Genomic DNA, 15,193 nt, shown 5'->3' with positions numbered 1-15,193 from the left:
CATTGGATCCGACTCAGCAGACCCTTGACTTGGCACCCAATCACCACTCGCACTTCCAGGAACTGGATTTTGGACAAGTCCCGCAGGGCGGTTGCTTTCCAGACATTGACCATACTATACAGGACCTCGATGCCCTGGTCTACCAGATTGACTCATCCATATGGACAGCTATGAACGACGGTGAAGCCTTGCAGGCGATGCATCCATGATAGAGAATCTACAGACGTGGAGTAACTGAGAGGGGTTTCGGGAAGGTCTGTTCAAGGAAATCAGTGTACATCGAGCCGAGCGCAAACAACGTTGAATCCACCTCCTAGAGCCTTCACAATACCGGCCCTGTATTCGGAACTCGTCCGCAGCCAGAACATTCCGTTGGATTCCGGCGAGATGCTAGCCGCAAATCGTTCTTTATGGCCACGGCTTACATGTACTTTCCGTTCATTGCCTATGAAATAAAGTGTGAGACTGGAGCACTGGGCATTGCACTTCGCCCAAATGCCCACCGCATGACCCTGGCAGCCTATTCGATTGTCGAGCTCGTCCGGCTCGTGAACCGCGAAGAGGAGGTCGACAGGCAGATCCTCGCTTTCTCTAATTCACACGACGACCAGAATGCACGGATCCACGGTTACTGCCAAGTGTTCAAAGGGGAAGCTACCGAGTACTACCGTCTTACGATCCGCAACTTCACTTTTATCGAGCTGGACGGTAGAGACAGATGGGTAGCATATTGGTTCACCAAGAACATCTACGACACTTGAGTGCCAGATCACTTCAAGAAGATCTGCTCGGCCATCAACCAGTTGCCGTTCGCGAACCCGGCACCTCCTGGACCACCCTTCCCAATGGCCTGAAGCGCTTGGAGCTGTTGTTGGCAAGCTCCGATACTTCATGATCAAGACCAAGACCTGCCCAGAGGAGAAATAGGCGATCAATTCTCAAGAACCGAGATGCTACTGTAAATCACTTGGTGGATGCGCTGGCTGACCATCACCATGGAAGGCCTGGGATCCAATTTCAATATATTGTCGAGACGTAAATGCGCAACCTAAGAGCTATGCATGTGTGGCTATATGTAATTCTGCTGGTGGTAGGGGTGGCACTAAATGAGGTTCGGGCCGAACAGTGCTTTCTGTATAGTCAGCCTACGGCGCTCCATACTGTAGGAGGCCATCACAGGCCGAGCGGGTCTGCTGCAGCGATAAGATCTCGATAAGAAACTTTTCGCGTCATGGTTTGATCGAGTAACAGAGCTGCCTTTCGACCACTTCATTCTACCCGCTGCGAAATAGTCGACAAAAACCCAATGGACTTGTCGAAACTTTCTCTCCTCTGAGATTTGACTAGTATTCAAGAGACCACATCTTCAGAAGCACAAAAGGACGAGAAACACCAGCTCACCAAAGATGACGACACCACAAGCCCAACCTCCTCCGAGCGAACCATGCCCACCACCACAACAACAACCCCCCAATCCTGTAGCCCCTGGAAGCGGCACCAAGTTTAGAAATCCAGACTGGGTGCACTACAGCGCCTGGGCGGGTGTGATCCTCGGCCCCATCGCCCTGTTCATGCCCCCGCGGCGGGTCGGCCTCCAGTCGCTCTTCCTCGCCTCGGGCACCTCGTACGCGACCAACATCCTGGCGTACGACTACACGGGCGAGTCCATCTACCAGCGCTTCGTGCGGCGGTGGAGCAACATGGTCGACGGCGGCCTGCCCGAGAAGGCGAGGCGGACACAGGAGCTGCTGCGGATCGAGCGCGAGCGGAAGGAGGCAGCGCTCTCCGAGGCGCAGAGGAAGGCGCTGCAGGAGGAGAGGGAAAAGAAGGAGATGGCGCAGCGCGGCCCGCTGGCGAGGCTGTGGATGGGGAGTGAGAAGGAAAACTGGAAGGAGGAGAGGGCTAAGAAGGAGAAGGAGGCGCTGGAGGAAGGAAAGGGATATGGAGATTTGATCATGGAACAAGTCAAGGAGGCATTTGGCATGGGCGAAAAGGACGACAGCGGCGAAGACAAGAAAAGTGGGAAGCCTGAGGATGACAGGAAACCATGAGCACAGGAGATGCTACTGCTGCTGCCGCGTGCAGTTGTTTCAAAAGTTCAACAATCCTGATATTATACCGCATATGGTCGGCGTTGGGTGGATGACACATGATACTGTAATATTATTACACTGCGCATCTCAATGAAGATTGGCAATATTGGCCTCATCATCTATGTCCCCTCTCTCACCATTGCGAGAGGTCGGTGTGCGCTGCGGACTGACCATTTGTTGAAATGGCCGGTCACTTCATACATTTATGCCGACGAGGCCTTTGCTGGTCTCTGTCCAGCTTGAAAGGCGGAGACAGAAGGATAGCGCTGCCTTAAGGCCGGCGGTGGAATGATGTGACCAATAAGGCGTGGTCATTCGGATTCATGAGATGCCTGCGACGAGGACCCCCACCACACCCTCTCTGCCTTGCAGCACCGGAGAGCTTCGTGCTCTTCTTGCAGTACCTCACCTTGCCAGGAGCCAACTTCTAGCTGCTTCGCGAGATCTGGGTCTGACGTGTATGGCCCTTGTCTTTCTCCTTGCGCTGCCCGCCCGCCAGTGCTCTCCCTCTCTTATGATGGGTACGAGCAACCTGCTTGGTTCGACGATCTTTCTTCTTTGAGTCTCTTAACTCCGTCTTCTCGTCAAAATTCTTGGTCCACTGATCCAACAGCTCCTGTACTTCGGGCGCCTTCTTGTCCGATCCCTCCGGAACACCAAGCTTCTTCTGAATCTTGATCTTTTCCTTCTCGATCAGCTTGAGACGGCGGCGGACCGTGCGGTTCATACCCGAAGGCGGCGCAGTGTAGCCAGCAATCTTTTGCTTGAGGGGAGCACCTCCATCTTCCATGTCCACATCCTCATCGTCAGACAGCGGCTTCAGCTTGTCCGGGTGGACCGGGATGGGGTTGACGTCAATCATAAAGATATCGCCCGCCTCATCCGCCCCGGAGGCCGCTGTGCTCGTTAGGTCTGTGGCCTCCAGTTTCTTTGCCCGCTTCTCAGCTCTCTTTTCCCTCCTCCGCTCAGCCTTGACCTGCCTCTTGCGCCCCTGCTCAGGCTCGGTATGAAGGTTGGAGGCCGTGAGGGAGGGGTCGAGCTCCTTTTCCATCAAGATCTTGAGGGCCTCCTCGCGGAGTCGTTCCTCCCGCTGTTCTTCTCTCTTCTGCTGCTTTTTGGACCTGGTCAAGTTGCCCTCTAGATTCTCCATTGGGGTCCTGCCCAGTGCGGAATCTTCAAGAGCGGCGCCTCCCTCATCAGCAGAACCCTTGACAACAACGTTAGTGAACCACACCACACCACGACACACGACACCCAAAACCCTCTAGTCATGGCCATGACGATCCATCCACTAGAATGGAAAATCATGCTTTCATTCCCAGAACATACTGGGTACGGGCGGAGAGCCAGCGCAATTTCTTGCGCCTGTTTTAGGGCTTGTGAGGCCAACCTTTGAACTCTCGTCCTCGCTCGCGTCAGACCCGGTCTGATGGCTCAGCTTTTCAGCCTTCTTGGACTTCTTGTCCCTGCGGTCATGCTTGGTGACCTTGCCGTCGAGGTTCTTCTTCTCCTTCCTGTCTTTCTTGGTCGCCTCGTCCACTTCCATCGGATCTGGGCGTGTCTTGCCCATTGTGACTCGGATGGTGGCAGGCGAGCCTGATCCAGGTGAAGGCAGAGAGGGATGACGCTCGGTGGAAGGGAGTTTTGTATGGTAAATAAACCAATCAATGCGTTCAAAGGCTGAAAAGTATGGGTAGGGAGGGCCGGTGGCGTCCTCTCCAGAAAAGTCTCGAAGGAGAGGGCAGGTTACGGAGATTTTGGTTGAAACGATGGGTTTTATCGATAAGCCCCCCTTGCATGTATTAAATGGTAGTACCACCCCTTGCACCATTACCCGCAGCACCGTATGTCGTAGCTCCACTCAAACTTTCCACGCCGTCGCGTCTGCGCGACGCGATCCTCAATTTACGACGGAACCTCTTTCAGCAGTCTTGAGCAACAAACTCACCCCCACGCGCCATCACAATCAGAAAAGATGCCCGCAGCAAAGGTTGACGAGGCGGGTGATTCTTCGACCTCAGCAGCCAAAAAGATCCTGACCGCCAACACAAATGGCAACCCAACTTATGAGCTACCATGGTAAGCACCACCTTGTCGCCTGCCTGCCATCTGAGCTGACCAGTGTTCCTCAGGGTCGAGAAATACCGCCCCGTCTTCCTCGACGACATAGTCGGCAACGTCGAGACCATCGAGCGGCTCAAGATCATCGCCAAGGACGGCAATATGCCCCATGTCATTATTTCCGGCTCGCCAGGTATCGGCAAGACGACCTCGGTGCTCTGCCTGGCGCGCCAGCTGCTCGGCGATGCGTACAAGGAGGCGGTCCTCGAGCTCAACGCCTCGGACGAGCGCGGCATCGACGTCGTGCGCAACCGCATCAAGGGCTTCGCGCAGAAGAAGGTCACCCTGCCGGCGGGCCGCCACAAGATTGTCATTCTCGACGAGGCCGACAGCATGACGAGCGGCGCGCAGCAGGCACTGCGGCGGACGATGGAGATCTACTCCAACACCACGCGCTTCGCCTTTGCATGCAACCAGTCCAATAAGATCATCGAGCCGCTGCAGTCCCGATGCGCGATCCTGCGGTACGCGAGGTTGACGGACGCGCAGGTCGTCAAGAGGCTGCTGCAGATTATCGAGCTGGAAAAGGTCGAGTATAACGATGAGGGGCTGGCGGCGCTCGTATTCAGCGCCGAGGGCGATATGCGGCAGGCGATCAACAACCTGCAGTCAACGTATGCGGGCTTCGAGATGGTGACGGGCGACAACGTGTTCAAGGTGGTGGACTCGCCTCACCCGATCAAGGTCCAGGCCATGCTGAAGGCGTGCTTCGAGGGCAACGTAGACTCTGCGCTCGACACGCTGCGGGAGCTGTGGACGCTGGGCTACTCGAGCCACGACATCATCAGCACTATGTTCAAGGTCACCAAGACGATACCGACGCTGAGCGAACATGCCAAGTTGGAGTTCATCAAGGAGATTGGCTTCACGCACATGAAGATTCTCGAGGGCGTCCAGACGCTACTGCAGCTCAGCGGTTGTGTGGTCCGGCTGTGCAAGTTGAACATGGACCCGAAGAAGTTTCAGGTCAAGACTAAGGCGCGATGAGTGAAATCCCTCGTGGCGGGTGAGGGAGGTTCTGAATTTTCGGCATGGCATGGCATGGTTCGGCGTTGGCTCTGACTCAATTACAGGTTCGGGATGTTCAGAGTGGGGGGGTGGACAAAATTGGTCGATGCTTGCTTGATTTTACATCTGATAATGTACATGAAAGGGTCCTTACAAGGCGTCTATAATGAGACATTGTGGCTTCCTTCCTGGAAACCCATTCATCCAATCCGTGCTCTTCTCAATCGTCATCATCCTTTCCATACTCCTCCTCAAACCGCTGCCACGCTGCCCTGTCCCTATCAAGCCGTCGCTGCATCCTGACACGAGCCTCGTACTGCCGCATCCAGTAGTCTGCTTCGATCATAGACCCGACGACCATGCCAGACATCTGAAGGTACCTGGCGAGACGTCAATTGGGTGTCTGTCATGTACCCCATGAGGCCGAGCTCCAAACCTCTTAGTAGTGTCTTACACTTTGAACTGAATGGTCAGGCCTCTGTAGATGGGGGACGTGAGATACCCGATTCCACCAAGGATTCCCGTGAAGGCGCCCCATTTCACGGCGCCATAGACGGCACCCCATGTCGCCTCCCAGGCTGCACCGGACACCTCATCATCTCGCATAGCACCGTGAGATCGCATCTTGGCTCATGGCTGGGGGGGCTGGGAGTCGGAAGCGCCTGACCTGAGTGGCTGGCTGGTGGGCTGGCTGGTGTTGGCTGGTATGACGAGATGCTGGAATCGTGTGCTGGTCGCGGAGACCTGTATGATGTGTCGATTCTCTTGTTTAATCGATATTATTTCCTTGTCTTTTTTCTTCTCTTTTTCTTGTTCCTCCCTCTTTCCTCAATTCTGAGCCCTTCCTTCTCGTTGACAGCCGCGCTTTGCCTGTGGGGCGCGCGGCCGAAGACGGCTAAATCGTCACGAAGCTCTACTTAAGTGCATACAGTGCTCAAGTAATTACTCCTAACCCTCGGGCTTCAGATCCACCTCTTCGGCTGCCTTCTTCACCAGCTTCTTCGATTCACTTCCTAGTTCTGCTACTACAACTTTTTATTACTTATCGATTTTTTCATAAATGTGATCTATCCAGCCTTCTCTACTTCAGTTCAGTGTCTACAGATTAAGCACTGGCCTGCGTCAAACTATTAACAGTGCGTTCTGCAGACGATGCACACACAATGGACACGCGAACGCTGGACGTTACCATTCCTCGCCATTGACCAGCAGTCATCCGTGGAGCACCATTTGTACAATTCTATACTTTCTCTTTCTTTTAAAATACCTATGCTGCTGCACACTGCCAGTAGGTACAGCGCGGTATTGCCGATGGCGCCTCGGCCTCCCGTGTAGGAGCAAGCTTCCGTTGGCCAAGAACCCTTTAAGACGGTCGCATCCAAAGTGACGGCTCGCCAACCTGAAGAGGATGACTCGTTCGGCTCAGCACTCTCACGTTACGCTTATAGGCCCGCGATGTCACCACCAATAACATTTATCATGCTCGGCGATCCAGGCACTTAGCCCAGCGCACTCAGTGTTCCCTTGGTGCTCGGCACCTCTCCCTCCTTGCCTGGCACCTTGCTCGTGGCCATACGTATCGCCACCGCCAGGGCCTTGAACGCTGACTCGGCGCGATGGTGGTCGTTCTCGCCCCGGATGCAGTCGACGTGGAGCGTCACGCGCGCCCCCTGCGCGAAGCTCTGCAGGCAGTGGGGGATCATCTCGCAGCTCAGGTCGCCGATCTTCTCGCGCCGCAGGCCCAGGTCGACCACGCTGTACGGCCTGTTGGAGAGGTCGACGACCGCGCGGCTGAGAGCCTCGTCCAGCGGGGCGTATGCGTAGCCAAAGCGGGCGAGCCCGGCCATGGAGTTGAGGGCCTTGGCGAAGGCGCTGCCGAGGGCTATGCAGACGTCTTCAGCGGTGTGGTGGTCGTCGACTACGCACGGAGGGGAGGGAAATCGTTAGCATTCACGAATGGCCTTGTTTTGATCAAGAAGGAGGGGGGTGGGAGAGGGGGCAATTAGCCTGTGCAGGCTCTGCAAAAGAGGGCATGGGCGACTTACTGTGCAGGTCGCCCTTGCATGCTATCGCCAGACTCCAGCCGGCGTGCTTCGCGAGGGCGTGCAGCATGTGGTCTAGAAATCCAATTCCTGTGTGCACACTTATTGTCTGCGACTTGCTAGACTGTGATGCATGTCCGTCGGCGCCAGTCGCAAGCAATCTCTCGTCCGTCTCGGGCGGGAATGCACCACCGTCGAGGTTCAGCGCAAGCTGGATGCTCGTCTCGTTGGTGTCACGGGCGAGCGCCGTCCACCGGGGGGGTGTTGATGAGCTCATAGTTTGACTTGAGTATGATCTGAGTGGATACGGCGCGGTGTATCCCGTGGAACTAGGAGAATTGTGGTCTTGAATTGCTCAAGAGGTTGTGATGACTTGTCGAGTCGAATCGTGAAGAATATTTTGGAGTGACGTATTTCGTTGCGCCGGAATCGCAGTGCTGAACTTCTCAATACGGCCTTTCTGATAGGCGCATGGCGCGCGGTACAGTGGTGTCTGCCGTGGGGGATCAGCAGGGGTCTGCTGTCTGTATCCCTGCTGTACGCCCCCACTACTGGTACTTAGCACATGCCAGGCTCGAAGGCGCTGTAGACAACAGGTCATTTCTGATTCTGATCCTTTTTTCCCCTCTTCCCACCCACGTTTACCGGAGGCATAAGGACATCTCGAGATGGCAAAGGCAGTTACCACGGGTCTGACTCGCGAACACAGCATATGATACTAAGTCTTTATACATTATCTATACAGTGTTTCATACAAGATACAACACCAGGATATTATCTCTGCGGCGGCCCAGGAAACCACGTCTGGATCTGCTTACTCTCCACTGGACTGCCGCTCTCCCTCTTCCCTTTCCTTACCGTTCCTGGGCTTACCTTGCGCCCAAACTTTGTGGTCGACGGAGGAGGACCCGGCGGTGGCGGCGGAGGGAACCACGGCTCTTGGATCTCCCTCGCGCTTGGCCAACCGTGCTGCTGCTGGTGCTTCAGCAAGGGTGATGATGAATTCGCAGTCCTCATGCCGGGGTAGCCGCTGCCCTGGCTGCTCATAGTGGTGGTGTTTTTGGGTTTCACACCCCGACTTGATTCTTGAGAGGGAGACGAGCTGTGCTCGGCTGGAGAGTAATACCGTGTGCTATGCTGCGTTGACGATGGCGAAATATCAAAGGTATTCTCCTTAGGCGAAGGATGGGCCGCTGGAGGGGGTGCCAGCTTGGCCTCGTTGGTGTCAATTGTCATAACCCCCTTTTTGGATGCAGTCCTTTTCAATCCGCGATGGAAATTGTTCCATTGATCGGCGATCGGAAAGCCCTGGTCCGGAGTATCATTCATCTGGGCTGGCGCCACGTCCTGGGCCTTCCATCCGTCTATGGCGGTCTCGTACGGGTGTCGTTCCAATCTTGGTTTCGTTTCGATGAAGTATCGGCCCTCAGTGACAGGCCTATCCACAACTGTCCCGGACATCTGCGCATCGAGCGAACTATACGCCTGCTGCTGCTGCTGCCCCTGCTCCTGCACAGGTGGCAGATCGCTGAAAAACTTGGGCGACAGGGGCGACGCCAGGATATTACGACACTTGAAGGAGAATGACGACCGTCGTTTATCCCGCGCCCAACGAGGCGTCCGTCTACTGCTTATGCCGTTTTTGCGCTTTCGGCAACGGAAGAAGATGACCACAGCGACCAGGATCAAGACCGCAACGCCACCGGCTACGATTCCTCCGATAGCTGCCGTGCTCAGTGAGAATCCGCTGGTAGACTTGTTCACCGTGGATGGATCGACGGCCTGGATGACGCTGCTGGAGAAGACTGAGGCGCTCAGGCCTAAGGGGTCTGTTGCGTTGGGCTTCTGGGTACAACCTGCGTTTAGGGCCACGAGAGCTACCCAATGTGTCAGTACACAAGGGGCTTGAGTATCAAAGGAAAGGAGAGTCGCCATATCAAACGTACCATTCGCGATGTAGTTGGTATCACCACTGTCGCTAACACAGTCCATACACGGCTGGAAGTACTGGCCTGTCAACGCCCCACCATCCGCATCGCAATAGCCGAACTCGTTGGATTGAGCATCGGTGGCGTTCAGCTGGTCGTACTCCAGTGCCGTCTTCAAGGCGCCGCACGAAGTGGAGGTTTCGCACGGGTTCGACCCAGAGCTGGTGTCGTTGGGATACGCGAAGACGCAGGAGTCGAAACTGTATCGCAGGTTGTCTTAAAGGGGACAATGTTAGGTTGAGGATGCCAAATTGCACGGTGTGCTTGTCGTTTTCATCATTGTCCACTCACACAGGAACCAAGCTTGGTCGCTCTCACCCCCCTGGGAATAGGTGCTGTTTTGCAGGCAGCTCATGCACTCCTTCCATGTCGATCCGGTGGTAGTACTTGTGATCTCTGCGTCCTCGCATGCGATGTCTGCTGACACGGTGTCCGAGGAGCCTAGGCATTTTGAGAAGCAAGGAGAATTTGGGGTCACTTGGATGGCCACGAGATGGCGTGCAAGTGAGAGTAAGAGGAGGTAAGACAAGGAACGGATAGCCATATCAAATGGTCTTTTGTGGCTCAAAACGAATGGAGCGAAAGAGGAGAAAGGAAAAATGCTCGTGAAGGAGTGGTGATGGGCGAAGCAAAAATGATCGGATCGTTTTTCAGAAGCGAATTATCAACTAAAGTCCTCAACCAGGAGGCTCTTCAGATGGTCTCGATTAAACAAGTAATAGAGGGCGGAATGTAAAACCCAAAAGGGAAATGAAAGATGACACAGGTTTGACCACTCTTCTCGACAACTCTCAAAAAAGACAAAGACAAAACAATCAGAACAGAGACGGAATGAATTCCAGGGAAGGGAGGGGGCCAAAGGAAGCAATATGAGGTCGCACAACTACCGATCACAGGCACCGCCCACGCCTTTCGAATGGTGCCGCTCATGCCGGCAAACATCACTATCACACATCACACGAGGTCTCCAGCCGCGCACCGATGCGAAGATCTCGTGTGCGGGCCACTCATGGGCTCACACAGTCCCCCGATGGCTGCCAGTGAACCCCCGAAGAACCCAGACCGACAATTCGGGTCTCATTCCGGATCGGACGAGTCGGCGGCTTTCGGTCAGGTAGTACCATAGTAGCATCGAGCGGTGTCCTGCAGGCACCTTGCAGGAGGGGGGGAGAGGGGGGCCCCCAGATGCGGGTGGTTGATAGGCGTCGTGATTGGACTGTCTTGTTTTCTTTTCGCGCCGGCGCTTAGGCAATGTTTCCCTATCTGCATTGGCAGCACACGCCGTCCGAGGCCAATGACAAGAGCGCAACCGGGCAAGGCGACCAGTGGCCCCATGGGTCCGTTTTTTTTTTGTTTTTTTTTTTATCTATATTTATTCATTTATTTATTCTTTTGGGAATGCTGAAGCATCACAGTGGTCGGTCTTCCGCGGCAGCGTGGCCTGCCCAGAGGAGATGGGGTCGTGAGTGATGTCACAATGGGGCCCTGGTTCACACGCGAGAAACATGTGCGCGCAGCGTGCTTTGGTACCGCCGGTAGCGATGAGACTATGCTGGGGCAACCGCCATGTACCAACCGCTCTCCCCCCCCCCCTCTCTCTCTCTATCATACATACACGCGCACACACACACACACACACACACACATCTCTTTCAATATGTCTTTGATCGAAGAGAGATAGTGCAACCAGAAAGTTGTCCTCGGTAATCCCCAATATTAGTACACAGTCTAAGTACCCAGTCAGCCAATCCCCAGGCCGGGCGCTTATGCAATGCTGAGGACACCCACATTCCCCAGTCTCCTCCACCCACTGCACCAAACAATACACTACGGCACTTTATCTACGATCTATTGTATTATCCGAGACCCTAGCGTAACAGCGGCAAGCGATACACCTCCTCTTCCCTTTTACACCGTTCTGCAATCCTATCTCTCTCTCTCTCTCTCTCACTCACTGGCTTCACAGAGACCCTGCCCTGGAAGCCGGTGCCGAGGGGTACGACGCCGTGCGCCGGGAAGAAACGTCGAACCGGGAACAGACTTCCCAATGATACTGTCGCACGATGATTCTGACGACATCACCTCGATGACAATTCGCAACACCCAGTGCCAAGCCAGTGTAGTTCTGAAGAGGGTACTATTGTCCACCCACCGAATTTGTGGATACGAGAGAGCAACCACAGTTAGCTACTACATAATACTGTAGCAATCTTAAAAAATTGGTCGGTGTGGTCGGTTGTCGATCCTTCTAATTGACTTACAGATCATGTGCGCAAAATGCTTGGACGACCGCTCAAGCTGGTTGGCGCCCGTCACCATTCTCAGGCTCAGCCTCAAATATTGAAGGACTCTAGTCGGGCCTAGGTTCATACTTCCCAGACCCCTACTTCTTCCTACGCGCCGTCTGGTCTGCTTTTCCCTGCTACCTACCATTTAGGCAATTCATCAACTGGAAAGCTGCCACTATGTAACCTTGCATCGAATTCATGGTTCCATGATCGAATTTTAGCTTTCTAGTTCAGATGAATAACACTAATACTAGACAAACATCGATGGTACGACTTGATACTTCACAATCTAGGTTGACTATTTCTGAAGTACAAAGGCCGACCATGTAAGTGGGCGAACGGCTCTTGCTTCCAGCATGGCGAGAATGTCCACGCCTTGCCATTGATATTCGCGCAGAAAATGGCTCTGCTAAGTTAACCCGTTAAATCATACATTCATACTCCATTGGAAGCTGTTGGGCAATCTCTTGGATCCAGCTTCACGGTTTCGGAGACACTGCTAATTCCTCGGGGCAGTCTTCTTTTGATATAGAACCAGATGAGGTAGGTTTCTCTCGCGGCACCGAGTCTTTCAAGAAGTTGATAATGATATACACATCAAGAGTAATCTTCCTTGATAACCTCAATAGGTGACTGGTTGGTGTAAAAGCACCCGTGAGAGCTGGTTGTGGGTGTTCACAGTGACCACTCCAGCAATCAACTTCCTAGCTAGAGGAAGAAATGGTCCTGGATAACCCATTCAAACTACTTACTTAAGTGCATATGTACTTGTTAACGTACTCATCGATAGGTACCGTCTTTGTAGCCGGTTGTTTCACTCGACCAACGTGATCAGCACGTGGTAAGGATTCCAGGTTTCACTTGTGGTAACCGATGCTACAGCATATACTCTCGAGAAGAGATTTGTATAATATACCCACCTACAACAGTCCAGACCACATCAGCCGTCATAGACTGGAGGAGGTCCAATAACTAGTAATTATTACACAAGACATGGTTCCAAGCATACAGTCAACTCCACTGATAAAAGTTCACTACTAAGTTCTTTTTCTTCTTAAGTCTCCATTTCTCAAAACTGATTGTGAAAAGTGAATTTTGAATAATCATATCGATGAGGCGAAACCCGAGGTTTTCCAGGGAGGCCCACAGCTCTCTTCGATTACCTAGAATGAGAGCTTCTAGTTCCAAGCGAGAATGAATTACCCTTCCGACTCCAATGACGTGGTATCTTCGTCCCAACATTAAACAACAGACTATTAGGGTTTCGTCCGATGATATCTTTCCGAGGCAAAACATCCGACTCCTGGCTCGCTTAACCGAGTGTACCACCGCGGAACAACCTTGGCCGGGCCATGCTCCATAATATCTTGTAATGCCCTGGTACAGCCGGCCGATCGAACAAGACGGATCCCGATACTTCCAAACAACGCCGTCGTCACTCATTGTCAGAACGCCCATGTATTTTCTGAAAATCATACCCCCCTTCCTTTTGTCTGAAAACGTTCATGCTTCTCTATGCTCATCCAAACATTCTAGGAGAGACTCAAGTGGCAATGGTCACGTCACCGGCGGTTAGCCAGGACAGTCATCCCGACCTCGGTGAAGCTAGACACGAACATGCATCGGTTCGACCCTCCCACGTACGTCGGACAGTTTGCGTGGAACAACATGGTCGTGCTGTCCTCGCCCACGGTGCTGGTTCCACCGCCTGGCGAGGTCAAGTTAAACATGCTAGTCTGGAGAAAAGGCTGCGAGGACCGCGTGTATGGGCCGGTGACGGCATCGGCCGTTGCGTACAAGACGTTGTACTGTGTCGAGGTGAAGCAGTGACTGCTGTAGAAGAGGACGTATTTGCCGCTGCTGGACAGGACAATGTTTGGCGCCTCCACCAGGGGACCGTCGCTAGCAACCCGGTCCAGAATCTGCACCGGGTCGCCAACCTTGGTCGTCCCGTCGCCTTCGACTTGCTGGAGCATGATCGGTGTGTCTTTGATGGGCGCCACGGTATTATCGCAGGATCCTCCATTTCCATCAGAGTTGCCGTCGATTTTCCACGTCACGTACCGGGTGCCGTCCGAGTCCACGAAGCCGGACGAGTCGATGGAGCCGCCTTGGTCTTCATCGCAGTGCCAGTACTCGTCGTTAACAGAGTAGGGCCCGTCGATATTATCTGATGTCGCAACTCCAAGACAGTGTATCGCCGTGTTGTTAGCCAGCGCTGCCGTGTAGTACATCACGTACGTCCCGTCGTCCACCATCCTGACGTCTGGGGCCCAGATATCCACGCCATCTGTCCAGGACCCAGGGTCTGGGAGGAGGTCCTCGTCCACGTAGGTCCAGGGGCCAGATGGATCTGGTGCTGTGGCGTATTGCACCCGTTTGTCCCCGCTTGCGGTTGCGAATGCGTACCACTTGTCGGGCCCCTCGAGGATGGACGGGTCTGGGAAGTCTTGGTACAGCGCTGGTGTCTTGGGCTGGTCGACATGGTCGTGCCAAACAAAGGCGCCGCGGATGTCATATGCGCTCATGCTTGGTGCAGCCTGTCCGCTCCTGAGCAGTAACAGGTTGACCAAATTGATGTTGATAAGGGTTTGAGAAAGGGGCCTCATGGTAGCTAATTATGTCTTGAAGTTGATGAGAAGAGACGTTGTCATATAATAATAAGAGACCGTATCGTCATATTCTAGGTATTCTGAATGAGAGAGAGAGAGCGAGAGAGAGCGTGGTTCAAGACATCAAAATCAGAGAAAACCAATAAAAGTTATGATTAAGAAGGTGAAAATGAGTGCGCCGTAAGTTTAAGTGGGCAATAGGGAGTGTCGGGACCAGGTTTTGGTCAAAATAATAATGATTGACGCCTTTGTGGCTTCCTCCTTCCAAAGTACTTACTTAGGGATGGATCTTGTTCTTCTATCTGTCTCGACCACAAACAATGTCGGCTGGTGCATTCCATGAGGAGCACTTACCCTCCGAGTTATATACAATATAGCATAGTAGTGGAGAGTAGTTCTCAAGGAGCACAACTCCTTGAGTAAGACTAAGCGCCATCATAACAACCACCACCTCCCCTGCCCTTGAGATAAGGCTGCTTTAAAACCTAAATAAGACAGTTACTCATTCAAGGAGAACCGGGAACCAGGGCACGGTCCGTATCCAGTCCACCCTAGGACTTCTATGAGCTGCCTACCAGATTTGACGTACTACTGTCTTACGCGGCATGTGTTTCTCGAATTTCAGTCCTGTTGTTCATCCCGTCCCAGATCTTGTGGTTGCGGGCCCCACGGGTGGGGGTTTCACACCACCCACGGAACAAGGGAACGGCGCCGGGATCCCCAGTTCGAGAATTTTGGTGTATCGGAATCTTACTTGGTCTGAAGTTCCTGGCCCAGGTCTCGATCGGATTGGGCCTTGGACGCATATCACATGCTGGGGCCTCATCTCCGCCGGCCCGTTCAACTTCCCTGCCAACTGTGGATGTCGGCGGATCGGTCACTGTGGCGGTGCTCTGCCATAGTAATGAAGTCCTCATGCCTTGGAATTCATGTTTCCTTTTTTAGCATTGCCAATCTGGAATCTCAATGTAGACTCTTATTCTTCACGGGAAAGAAGGCAATGAAGTAGATCTTTCGATCTTCAGAGTGCCTGCTCCGGAG

At 53.6% G+C, this 15,193-nt stretch overlaps 7 protein-coding genes across 7 annotated transcripts; 2 read left to right on the top strand and 5 right to left on the bottom strand.

Moving 5' to 3' along the window:
• Window positions 1-1,406: 1,406 nt before the first annotated feature.
• Window positions 1,407-3,301, top strand: M406DRAFT_285677 (uncharacterized protein; the record flags this gene model as incomplete). The annotated part of the gene is made up of 1 exon (XM_040918634.1): window positions 1,407-3,301. The coding sequence occupies one exon, from the start codon at window positions 1,407-1,409 to the stop codon at window positions 2,049-2,051; it is 645 nt and encodes a 214-aa protein (XP_040781838.1). The 3' UTR covers window positions 2,052-3,301.
• A 767-nt stretch (window positions 3,302-4,068) lies between these two features.
• On the top strand, window positions 4,069-5,201 carry M406DRAFT_336444 (P-loop containing nucleoside triphosphate hydrolase protein; the record flags this gene model as incomplete). Its single annotated transcript, XM_040921152.1, has 2 exons — window positions 4,069-4,172; window positions 4,226-5,201. The coding sequence occupies 2 exons, from the start codon at window positions 4,069-4,071 to the stop codon at window positions 5,199-5,201; spliced, it is 1,080 nt and encodes a 359-aa protein (XP_040781837.1).
• Window positions 5,202-5,323: 122 nt separating this feature from the next.
• M406DRAFT_354610 (uncharacterized protein) lies at window positions 5,324-5,953 on the bottom strand. The gene is made up of 2 exons (XM_040922962.1): window positions 5,677-5,953; window positions 5,324-5,602 (listed from the first exon to the last, which is right to left on the bottom strand). Exons 1-2 carry the CDS (start codon window positions 5,844-5,846, stop codon window positions 5,443-5,445), a joined length of 330 nt encoding a protein of 109 aa, XP_040781836.1. The 5' UTR covers window positions 5,847-5,953; the 3' UTR covers window positions 5,324-5,442.
• A 768-nt stretch (window positions 5,954-6,721) lies between these two features.
• On the bottom strand, window positions 6,722-7,541 carry M406DRAFT_336442 (imidazoleglycerol-phosphate dehydratase; the record flags this gene model as incomplete). Its single annotated transcript, XM_040921151.1, has 2 exons — window positions 6,722-7,140; window positions 7,268-7,541. The coding sequence occupies 2 exons, from the start codon at window positions 7,539-7,541 to the stop codon at window positions 6,722-6,724; spliced, it is 693 nt and encodes a 230-aa protein (XP_040781835.1).
• A 497-nt stretch (window positions 7,542-8,038) lies between these two features.
• Window positions 8,039-10,194, bottom strand: M406DRAFT_59717 (uncharacterized protein; the record flags this gene model as incomplete). Its single annotated transcript, XM_040924649.1, has 7 exons — window positions 8,039-8,245; window positions 8,336-8,479; window positions 8,609-8,712; window positions 8,833-9,141; window positions 9,211-9,468; window positions 9,544-9,729; window positions 9,966-10,194. 7 exons carry the CDS (start codon window positions 10,192-10,194, stop codon window positions 8,039-8,041), a joined length of 1,437 nt encoding a protein of 478 aa, XP_040781834.1.
• Window positions 10,195-10,661: 467 nt separating this feature from the next.
• On the bottom strand, window positions 10,662-11,740 carry M406DRAFT_326290 (uncharacterized protein; the record flags this gene model as incomplete). The annotated part of the gene is made up of 5 exons (XM_040920066.1): window positions 10,662-10,693; window positions 11,041-11,062; window positions 11,208-11,305; window positions 11,514-11,645; window positions 11,683-11,740. The coding sequence occupies 5 exons, from the start codon at window positions 11,738-11,740 to the stop codon at window positions 10,662-10,664; spliced, it is 342 nt and encodes a 113-aa protein (XP_040781833.1).
• Window positions 11,741-13,102: 1,362 nt separating this feature from the next.
• On the bottom strand, window positions 13,103-14,149 carry M406DRAFT_326289 (family 43 glycoside hydrolase; the record flags this gene model as incomplete). The annotated part of the gene is made up of 1 exon (XM_040920065.1): window positions 13,103-14,149. One exon carries the CDS (start codon window positions 14,147-14,149, stop codon window positions 13,103-13,105), a length of 1,047 nt encoding a protein of 348 aa, XP_040782395.1.
• Window positions 14,150-15,193: the final 1,044 nt, after the last annotated feature.

The sequence above is a fragment of the Cryphonectria parasitica genome (assembly GCF_011745365.1).
Source record: "Cryphonectria parasitica EP155 unplaced genomic scaffold M406scaffold_1, whole genome shotgun sequence".
NCBI classification, from domain to species: Eukaryota; Fungi; Ascomycota; class Sordariomycetes; order Diaporthales; family Cryphonectriaceae; genus Cryphonectria; species Cryphonectria parasitica.
This window is presented reverse-complemented; position numbering and strand designations above follow the sequence as displayed.